The sequence below is a fragment of the Oncorhynchus kisutch genome, linkage group LG10 (genome assembly GCF_002021735.2).
Source record: "Oncorhynchus kisutch isolate 150728-3 linkage group LG10, Okis_V2, whole genome shotgun sequence".
Lineage (NCBI taxonomy): Eukaryota > Metazoa > Chordata > Actinopteri > Salmoniformes > Salmonidae > Oncorhynchus > Oncorhynchus kisutch.
The window spans coordinates 46,324,437-46,336,139 of record NC_034183.2 but is presented as its reverse complement, the minus strand read 5'-3'; the positions used below and the strand labels follow the sequence as shown (position 1 = coordinate 46,336,139).

General features: G+C 42.2%; 1 protein-coding gene across 6 annotated transcripts in view; it reads left to right on the top strand.

Annotated features, from left to right (window-relative positions):
• The first annotated feature begins 676 nt into the window (after positions 1 to 676).
• The window catches only part of LOC109898235 (AP-2 complex subunit alpha-2), a 60,748-nt gene continuing 49,721 nt past the window's right edge, over positions 677 to 11,703 (top strand). For 4 of the 6 annotated variants that reach the window (XM_031833785.1, XM_031833784.1, XM_031833783.1 and 1 more), the window contains exon 1: positions 677 to 1,506. In XM_031833785.1, the coding sequence (XP_031689645.1) occupies positions 1,440 to 1,506 (67 nt within the window). In that variant the 5' untranslated portion in view covers positions 677 to 1,439. The remainder of the gene's footprint in view (positions 1,507 to 11,703) is intronic. The other 2 variants (XM_020493126.2, XM_020493124.2) reach the window with 1 other exon arrangement.

Genomic DNA, 11,703 nt, shown 5'->3' with positions numbered 1-11,703 from the left:
GTTTTTGACCATCTCCAGGCTGCTTCATTGATGAGTATGGAGGTGTGCCCAGCTTGGTTCCTTCTGAAGACCACAATCAGCTCCTTTGTTTTGCTGACGTTGAGTGAGATGTTGTTTGCCAGGCATCACACCGAGGGTGCACTGAGGATGCACCCTTGTGGGGTCCCGTGTTATGGATCAGTGTGGTGGAGGTAATGTTGCCTACCTTCACCACCTGGGGACTGCCCGTCAGGAAGTCCTCTTGGGAGGAATTCAGTCCCAGGGCCATGAGCTTTGTGGTGAGCTTAGAGGGCACTATGGTGATACCCCATTTCATGGGTGTACAATCCATAGGTTAGGCTGCACAGTGTAATATGAATTTTCAACATACTGGCTAACTGGTGAGATTAATGTTGCTCATTTCAGTGGTTTAAGAGCTAAGACCCTAATATTTGTGTAAACTTTTTTGAGTCAAATGAACTAATAATTGTCTTTTGTTGAAGTTATATAACAACATTCCCACCTTGTTTTGCATTATCTAGTCCAATTGTAGCATGATTACACAATTTGTATCTGTTTGCGTCAGTTTCCATGGGGAACTGTTATTTTGAAGGCGACCCGCGGATTCCGCTATTGTTGCTTACGCGAATGATGTTCACAACACACTGGTGAGTACAAGACGAAGGAAAAATAAGCGCCAGAGTCTGCGCAAAACGAACACGTCTCGTGGTCGCGCTGCTTGTGCTGTCACGAGCCTTGTCCAAGGCTACCGAGTAGTGAATTGACATCAATTATTGACAACATCGAATTGCCTTCGTTTAGCCATCGGACATACGTCATTATTGGAATAGATACATTGTGGAAATACGATGGTATGCTGACTGATCACGGTCAACTGGTGATGTTTTCCAAGATTTGATATAGCTAGCTAGCCAGCTAACGTTAGCTGTTTAGCTAGCTTGCGTGCGTGACTCACTGACAGAGTCAGAGATCAGACTGAGTGGCATTTTTTTGGCATTGTGCTTTTTCTCTGATATCTGGATATATAACGTTAATATATTTAGCGGGTAGATGTAGTTAGTTACAACTGCGTGTACTTAACCGTCATCTGGTCGTGAACGAAGAGAAGGTTTGAATGAATTTGCTAGCCAGCGGAAACGTCGGCTAGTTAACACGGATATACTTGGATTAACCATACTGCTAGTTTGCTGAATTGATCAACGGCACTGTCATCCAAACTAGCTAATCTACATTGCTAGCAAGCTATTACAAACCTGCTATCTTTGGTAAAACGCCAAGGAACATAAACGTTTAAAAGTTGGTTAGCTGGCTAACTAGCTAGGAAACAAGCTAACACACCCTGCACTGTAACACCTAAACGCCAGCTGACGTTTGATAGCTGACCATCGACAATTCATTTTTTACGGGAAAGGCCGGAGTGAGGACAGAAACCAGCAAAAATGCCGGCTGTGTCGAAGGGAGATGGGATGCGCGGATTAGCGGTGTTCATTTCGGACATACGGAATTGTAAGTGTCTTTTTCCATCATTGATTGGCTTTTCAACGTGCCATGTTATTATAAACATTTGCATGGTGGACGACATTTGACCAACAGACATTTGTTTTCAAGTGTACCCTGAAATGTAGTGGTGTAAAGTGAAACAGCTAGCTCAATGGTAAGGAGAGAGGGGTTATAAATATGGAGAGGTCATTCGCGGGTACAGTTGCTGCTGCACCGCATCCCTTTTCCATTTGCGCTGTCTACTACTGTGCTTGGTGGTTATACACGGTCGACCGTGATGATGTGTTGTGTGTCAGACTCGTAGCATACTACTAGGCCGCTACTCATGAGATGCTGTCACTGCTGTTCACGTCATCCGTACCAGAACAGAAGCAGAGTAGCTGACTTGTTTGTTATCTATTTGTTATCGCGATGGGCCACCAGGGTTAATTTTGCCCAGTTTTTTTTGTTTGTTGTGATAATACATTTATCAGGCAGTCGCATAGGGCGAAATGTAGCAGGGCTGGATGGATAGTTATGTTGTATCGCTGTTGAGAGAACGTTACAGTAGCTAAACCAACCGGTTGAACTACTGTGTCGATTAGAATTGGTCGCCACTCACAGCATAGTAGTCGATCATATGTTTGCGCCTACCTTGTTTAGTGATATTAATGTATTGTCAATAGTTGGAATAATATACAAATGTTGCTAATCCAGTTTCTCATTTGAGGCCTGGTTTATTCCCGAGTGCATTGTCTGTCATAGCGCACACATACACGCCCATACATTATACAGATATTGTGCATGACACTGCCATTTTTCATAACCACTGTCATGATAGAGCAGAATCATCTTTCTCACTCACTCAAAATACACACACACACCGTGTGCACATTAACCCTTACAAAAAAAAGATTGCAGTCAGAGTGCAGTATAACTGCAGTATGCTGCAAATACTGTGTCCAATATACATTTTTTACTGCAATAGAAATACCACAGTCGGCTGCAGTTACTGCACTTTTACTGCAGTTTCAAACCTGCAATCTTTTTTTCTAAGGGAAAATGCAGGCTTTAAGAATACTAGACAGTGTCTTGCTTGCAGCCTGTTTCATGTAAAGCTGGCCCTTACAAAAAAGTGCAGTAACAGCAGTCGACTGTGGTATTTTAGACGCAGTTATACTGCAGCTACACTGCAAAATTATTGCAGTAAAACAATTTGCATTGTACTTCAGTTTACTCTGCTCTGACTGCAATATTTTTTCAAAAGGGGGCACCGCATGGCATTTAGGGTACCTTTCCCCTCTTTCAAACATGATAAACAACAGAAACAATACCTGAAGAGGTTACAAGACTGCTAGTGGTGTTGTGGGGTTAGCATAAGATTGATTTGGAATACTGCTGTCTGAGATCACAAAATGACATAGTAGTCCAGATTGAAAAGTTGGAAAACTCAAACAGCACAAGGGGGCATTACCTTAGTCCAGCGTCTAAACTGAAATGGCAAGGACTGCCTCTATTTGAAATGGACACAGTCACACACTAATATCTTGAATTTCACACTTACTCACCCCCGCCCAGCCCCGTCCCACCTCCAACTCTTGTCCTCTTCCCATCCATCCCTCTGATGATTTGTACAGTATGGCTTTTCCTCTCTTCTCCCCCTGGAACATTGTGTTCTCCTTGATCTCTCCTTCCCTACTGTTCACCAATTTAGTCGCTGTTCCTGTTATTCTATTAGTTAACTCTCAAGTTCTTTGCTTATTTATTTATTCCTCATAAATAGATAGCCTAATTCTCCAACATTCACCCTATCTAAGAACTTTACACATGCTAGGCCCTATTTCTTTCAAGTTACTCAATAGGCTACTCACCCCTTTCTTTCCCCCACATGGCCCTATTCCCTCTATGAGATATGAAGGAGAGTCTGAGGAGTGGAGAAGCAATTCTCATTCCTTCCTTGCCTTCCGTTGAGGCTTGCAATGTGACATTCCTGGTCCACAACTCAAATTGACTGTAAATATCACAGTTAGCCAAGCCAGTAAACCACAAACTTATCTTCTAAAACATATTACACTATTGAATAAGGCAACCAAACCACATTGCACTCTTGAATAATGCAACAATTCACAAGCAGGTGCAGACAATTTAAAAGGTATATTTTCTCCTCTGTAGTCTACACTCATTACATTTTAGCTTCAAGACAAATGGCATGTGTTCATCAAGTCACGTTAGCTTTAAAAAAACAACAACAATTAACCCTCATACGAATATAAAAGTACAGTAGGCCTACCTTACAACATTACAACAAATCAGACATTTTTTATCAATATCATGCAAATGTGGTAAAAGCAAATTGTGACTGAAAACAGGGGTGTAAGTGAATTCACTGTGGAGTTGCAATGAGCTGTTTTATGTGTAAGCCCATACCTGCCACACAAAATAAATGCTTAATGATTTGTGAAGGTGCACAATTAGTCTGTGCTTCAGTCTGATCAACTGTAGCCTACTGATATCGACCACAGCTACAGGTAGCCTAGAGAAGCCTATGCACTCTGATCTCATCTGGACCAAGGGGAAAGAAACTTCATGTTTTTATAGCCTAAGCTTTGTATTTATAGAATCAAATATTCCCATTTTATTTGTGTTCTTGGAGAATATGATCAAATTTGGTTTATATTAAAACTTTGGGTGCTACGTTACAGGAGACAAAGGGCTGTGAGACAGGTTTAATCTGTGACGCATGAAAAGTGGGATGGTACGGTGCAACAGACGCTGAACAGCAGAGGGACTAATGATCTTGGAGATGGGGAAAGGTCAGATTTTTTAAATAGGGAAAGTTTGCGGGACTCCACTCGGAGGGGCAGGTCATGAGTGGACAACCAAAACCCTCTGCCCGAGACGATGCCGGGGCCCGGTAGCGGTTTGCTTGTCGTCGATACCTGGAGATGTTCTTGAGAAGAGCCAACCGGGCTCTCTTCCAGGTATGGCAACAGCGGAGAACAAACATCTGGGCCGAGGGTATGCCGACCTCTTGCTCCGGGAAGAGTGGGGGCTGATACTCCAGGGAACACTCTAAAGGCGAGAGCCCGTTGGCAGCCTGAAGGAGTGGGTCCACTCCAGGACCTAGGAGCGGACAGCGTCATGTACAAACATCTGGTTATCTGGGCCAGATGTTTCCCAGCCGAACCGCCCCACTGGGAACACTGTGCCTCACTGACCTGCTTCTCTATTCCCCAGCTGAGTGCTGTCGCCAGACACGAGGTGGGAAGGATGGTCACGAGGTGAGAAGTTAAACCGGGTGAAAAGCAGGGCCCGCATAGCTTGTCTGAAATTGAGCCACTTGGCGGTGCGAAGATATTCCAGGTTCTTGTGGCCCGTCCATACAATGAACGGATGTTCCTGCCCCCTCCAACCAGTGTCTCCACTCCTCCAACGCCATCTTCACCGTGAGAAGCTCACGATTCCCCACATCGTAGTTCCTCTCCATGGCGTTGAGGCGATGGGAGGAGGCGCAGGCATGTAATTTTAGGTCCATGGCAGAACGCTGGGACAGGACAGACCCACTCTGCTTTTTCGAAAAGCTGGTTCTCCAGGAGGCTGTAAGAGGGCCTGTTGGACGTGGAGCATGTGTTCTTGGGCTGAGTGGGAGAAACGAGGATGTTCTCGTGAATAAGTGTGAAATTCAAGATATTAGTGTGTGACTGTGTCCATTTCAAATAGAGGCAGTCCTTGCCATTTCAGTTTAGACGCTGGACTAAGGTAATGCGTGTGCTGTCCAGCAATATAATCCCCTCATAGACTGAACTGCTGGTGCCATTATGAGCTGGAGCCCGTTCTGCCATGCCCATCGTCTGAAGTCAGCACAGCCTGCCCCGGGATATCTTCCTGTGGGCACGGAGGTTGCCCCGGACCTCTCCGCCATAACCACGGAGTACCAGGAACTGGATACTGGAAGGGGACGAGTGGAAGACTACCTCCAACACAGCCAGCGGCCACTACAAATACCTGGTCGTGCCATTTGAACATGTTGAACAGGTTGCATATACCCTGACTCTGCTTGCACAGAACGCAAGAGAAGTGACACAATTTCCCGAGTTAAATGAAATTCATGTTAGCAAGGCAATATTAACTAAATATGCAGGTTTAAAAAAGTGTACTTGTGTATTGATTTTAAGAAAGGCAGTGATGTTTATGGTTAGGTACATTGGTGCAACCACAGTGCTTTTTTTCGCGAATGTACTCGTTAAATCATCACCCGTTTGGCGAAGTAGGCTGTGATTCGATGATAAATTAACAGGCACCGCATTGATTATATGCAGCGCAGGACAAGCCAGATAATCTAGTAATATCATCAGCCATGTGTAGTTAACTAGTGATTATTTTAAGATTGATTGTTTTTTATAAGGTAAGTTTTTAATGCTAGCTAGCAATTTACCTTGGCTCCTTGCTGCACTCATGTAACAGGTGGTCAGCCTGCCACGCAGTGTCCTCGTGGAGGAAAAGAAGACCGGTATAAATACACGGGGGATAATGCAGAAGATGGGTGACACCTGGAGGGGGGTGAAGACGAGCACAAAGACTGGTGAAACAGATCAGGGTGTGACAGTTGTCTATGTAAAGGATTTTAATGTTTCGATCATCCCTATAGCCAGGAGTTTGTCTAGATTTTTTGTTTTACCATATGACCTAATTAGAACAAATCTGGTCCCATCATAGCGCATATGAAACTGCTTTTTACAGCTGATTTATTACTATGACATACACTACAACTAGTGTCTGGAGTTGGTTAGATTAGGCTACTGGCTTCAAATGCCTTCTGTTTTAAATTTTTACTGTATGTATATTATTTTACTGCTCCAGGGATATAATTATTGTTTGGATAACCTTATTTACTATTATGTATTGATTTGTACCTTTTACATTTTTTCACTCGTGCTGCGGAGAACACCGGAAGAAGAATTACCACAGTGAATTATTGTAATGTTTGTGTGAATTAATCCCTTAAGAGATGGGTTGCCAATAGGCAATTTGACACGAAAATAAAATGTACCAGATCAGTACACACTGGGTTGTAAAAAAAAATATATAGCGCCACCCCTGAAATCATCACACAATGTTACAAATGAAAAAACATATCCTATTTGTATGATCTACATAAAAATAAATAAATTGGTGTTGGATGGGCTTTGATCGTTTTGTGGCTCAGTGCAGCTGGTGGCTGCTGCGACAAATAATGTAACTGTCTGTTCCTGCAATTTCAGGTAAAACTCAATAAAACAAGTCTCATATTAGGAAAATGTCTGTACATTTCAGCAGTTTCAAAAATATTGCTCTGCTGCTACCATTTAGACTGAGTGTTGGCTCAGTGAAACAGTTCTGTTTACATTGCCCTGCTTCAAGGGGGCAACTGTCGGGCGAGTTCGTGCGCTACCTCTGGAGGTAGAGGTTAAGACATAGAAAGTTTACATTTGAGTAATATGTGTAGGCAATTGTGTTTTTACAAACATTGTACAAGTCTGAAGAGGTTCCAAGAGCATTTTACCCACCTCCTCACTCTTGAAAATAGTCACCTCTTCACCACACCCTTCACACAACTTTTCTCTTGTTATAAGCATTCCTTAAATTTATGTCTCAAAATTTAAAAGGTGTGGTTTCCTCAAACCTTATTGGTCATGCATCGGACCTGCATATTGTGTCCACTTGCAGCATGTTATTGTTTCCAGACATTTTGTGCAAACTGAACAGATTATCTGAAATGAGTTAGTGTAAAGCTATTCTATTGAGGGCTGGTTTAACAGACTCCGATTAGACCAATCCAGAGTAGGCATTTATTCTTCAGTTTAGTCAAAGAATGTAGGCTAAACCTTTAGATCAACCTTGGATTATATAGGCCTACTTCTTTAAACTTCAGATTCTGTGACTTGGATCTTTTAGCCCAAAAATTTGCCATAGTTCAGGAGCATATTAAGATGAATACATGAAACCATAAGGTGAATTCAATTCCTTTTGACAGCATACCTTTTGATTTAAACAACTTTCCGTACATGTTTGCCCATAGAAGAAGTGGTCAGAAAGTCACTTTTTGGACCTGAATGCCACAATCTTTAGCATTTTAAAGGTGCTTGAAGTCTTTTGTTATTGACCAAATACTTATTTTCCACCATAATTTGCAAATTCATAAAAAATCCTACAATGTGATTTTCTGGATTTTTTCCCCCCTCATTTTTGTCTGTCATAGTTGAAGTGTACCTATGATGGAAATTACAGGTCTCTCATCTTTTTAAGTGGGAGAACTTGCACAATTGGTGGCTGACTAAATACTTTTTTGCCCCATTGTACATCAAAGGGCAATTCCACCACTTTTCAACCTAATATTCAGCACCAAACTGGTGTCTGTGAAAATGTTTCTATGATCTGTTGCTAAAAATATAAGTAGGAAGGTCTAAACTACAACGTATGCAAATGTTTTTTTTAAATGCATTTTAGATAATTTATGTTAAAGGTTAAAAAGGACATGCATTTTGATAAAACATTTTTCCCCCAGAAATGATAAAATAGTTTGACAACCCTGTTTTGTAAGCTTTTAAATTAAATCAGTCTCAACCTTTTATCTTTTGCAGTGATGAAGACATGGATGTCTAATCGTATGGTGGGGTATGCAAAATGGGTCAACTTTGAGCACCTTTTATCTCTTGAATGTTTTGGCATTGAGGTCCAAAAATTCACTTTCTGAGCACTTTTACAATGGGCAAATATGCATGGACGGTTTTATTAAAATCAAAAGGGTGATGTCAAAAAGTGATTGAATTTAAAATGGATTTACTCCATACCATTATCTTTCAATGAGTGCAATTATTTCCAGAGAGTAGTCTAGATATAGGCCAGCCTGATCTAGAACTTTTATGGTCGTGTGTGGTAACATCTAGGTTACACGATATACAATCTAGACGATTGTATATCGTGTAACCTAGATGTTACCACACACGACCATATTTATATTGCAGATTATGAACTTTCCTAACATATGTAATGTCTTGAATGTATTCAGGGCTCGACATACAGGGCTGCCTGCTGGCCAGTTGAGCGTCTCCATCAGTGGCCTACTTGGGCCAGTGAAAAAAAAAGATTGTAATAATGCAATTTTTTATCAAGGCTATATAATTGATTAAACTACCAGCTTCGGGATTATAATGTTTTAATGTTGATTATTGTGTACACGTGCTGCGCACATAGCCTTGTTTGAGGTAATCTGTTGGGCAGAGAGGGCGCTCAGCTCTCAAACAGCTGGTTGTTGCAAGGAGCAGCTCACCAAAGACCAACACCGGTAGGGATAGGAAAGATGTTCCAAGTGATATCTACCAGTAAATGCAAAGGCAAGAATGGGTTTGCAGAATGGGTATGAAAACCAGGTATTTAAAAAGTTAAAAGTCTTGGTTGAATATTTGCGATAGGCTATTCCATGGTGACCATTGCACATCTTGAAAATCTGACACTTCCATATGGTATTTTGTCCTTAGTCATTGTAGCTGATTTGGAATATCTAACTGCTCTAATATAATTATTGTAATTTTCATTTCTGATCAGTTTTTATGAGAGAGGTAGCCGCTTTCGTTTGTTTCCTGACGTTTCAATTGGATTTTTTTTGCGGTACTCTGTTGCGTTAACCATGTGTGGTTATTATGAGCAAGACAACATCAGAAGATGGAGCCGACAGCTTTGCTTCTAGCGCCTAAGCAACTTCACACTATTTCATTTTTTTGTTATTTTTTAGATTATTAGCCATGAATGTTTTTTTGTTGTTGTTATTACATAGTCAGAAAATACTTTTGGATATTCTTGTAGCATTACTACAAGAAATACGACTTTCCCGAATTAGATCTTTTGTTTTTTACCCCCCCAGGGCAATTTAACTTTTTAAAATGTATTTATTTTTATTTAACCTTTATTTAACCAGGTAGGCAAGTTGACAACAAGTTCTCATTTACAATTGCGTCCTGGCCAAGATGAAGCAAAGCAGTTCGACACATACAACGACATAGAGTTACACATGGAGTAAAACAAACATACAGTCAATAATACAGTATAAACAAGTCTATATACGATGTGAGCAAATGAGGTGAGAGGCAAAAAAAAGGCCATGGTGGCAAAGTAAATACAAAATAGCAAGTAAAACACTGGAATGGTAGATTTGCAGTGGAAGAATGTGCAAAGTAGAAATAAAAATAATGGGGAGCAAAATAAATAAATAAATTAAATACAGTAGGGAAAGAGGTAGTTGTTTGGGCTAAATTATAGGTGGGCTATGTACAGGTGCAGTAATCTGTTGCTCTGACAGTTGGGGCTTCAAGCTAGTGAGTGAGATAAGTGTTTCCACTTTCAGATATTTTTGTAGTTCATTCCAGTCATTGGCAGCAGAGAACTGGAAGGAGAGTCGGCCAAAGAAAGAATTGGTTTTGGGGGTGACTAGAGATATACCTGCTGGAGCATGTGCTACAGGTGATGCTATGGTGACCAGCGAGTTGAGATAAGGGGGGACTTTACCTAGCAAGGTCTTGTAAATTACATGGAGCCAGTGGGTTTGGCGACGAGTATGAAGCGAGGGCCAGCCAACGAGAGCGTACAGGTCGCAATGGTGGGTAGCATATGGGGCTTTGGTGACAAAACGGATTGCACTGTGATAGACAGCATCCAAATTGTTGAGTAGGGTATTGGAGGCTATTTTGTAAATGACATCGCCAAAGTCGAGGATTGGTAGGATGGTCAGTTTTTCAAGGGTATGTTTGGCAGCATGAGTGAAGGATGCTTTGTTGCGAAAAAGCAAGCCAATTCTAGATTTAACTTTGGATTGGAGATGTTTGATAGGTGTCTGGTTAGACTGTAAACTCACCTTCCAGACCCATAAGTATTTGTAGTTGTCCACGTTTTCTAAGTCAGAGCCGTCCAGAGTAGTGATGTTGGACAGGCGGGCAGGTGCAGGTAGCGATCGGTTGAAGAGCATGCATTTAGTTTTACTTGTATTTAAGAGCAATTGGAGGCCACAGAAGGAGAGTTGTATTGCATTGAAGCTTGCCTGGAGGGTGGTTAACACAGTGTCCAAAGAAGGGCCAGAAGTATACAGAATGGCGTCGTCTGCGTAGAGGTGGATCAGAGACTCACCAGCAGCAAGAGCGACATCATTGATGTATACAGAGAAGAGAGTCGGTCCAAGAATTGAACCCTGTGGCACCCCCATAGAGACTGCCAGAGGCCCGGACAACAGACCCTCCGATTTGACACACTGAACTCTATCAGAGAAGTAGTTGGTGAACCAGGCGAGGCAATAATTTGAGAAACCAAGGCTGTCGAGTCTGCCGATGAGGATGTGGTGACAGAGTCGAAAGCCTGGGCCAGATCAATGAATACGGCTGCACAGTAATGTTTCTTATCGATGGCGGTTAAGATAACGTTTAGGACCTTGAGCGTGGCTGAGGTGCACCCATGACCAGCTCTGAAACCAGATTGCATAGCAGAGAAGGTATGGTGAGATTCGAAATGGTCGGTAATCTGTTTGTTGACTTGGTTTTCGAAGACCTTAGAAAGGCATGGTAGGATAGATATAGGTCTGTAGCAGTTTGGGTCAAGAGTGTCCCCCCCCTTTGAAGAGGGGGATGACCGCAGCTACTTTCCAATCTTTGGGGATCTCAGACGACACAAGAGGTTGAACAGGCTAGTAATAGGGGTGGCAACAATTTCGGCAGATAATTTTAGAAAGGGTCCAGATTGTCTAGCCCGGCTGATTTGTAGGGGTCCAGATTTTGTAGCTCTTTCAGAACATCAGCTGAACGGATTTGGGAGAAGGAGAAATGGGGAAGGCTTGGGCGAGTTGCTGTGGGGGGTGCAGTGCTGTTGACCGGGTAGGAGTAGCCATGTGGAAAGCATGGCCAGCCGTAGAAAAATGCTTATTGAAATGATCAATTATGGTGGATTCATCAGTGGTGACAGTGTTTCCTATCTTCAGTGCAGTGGGCAGCTGGGAGGAGGTGTTCTTATTCTCCATGGACTTTACAGTGTCCCAGAACTTTTTTGAGCTAGTGTTGCAGGAAGCAAATTTCTGCTTGAAAAATCTAGCCTTGGCTTTTCTAACTGCCTGTGTATAATGGTTTCTAGCTTCCCTGGACAGCTGCATATCACGGGGGCTGTTCGATGCTAATGCAGAACGCCATAGGATGTTTTTGTGTTTGTTAA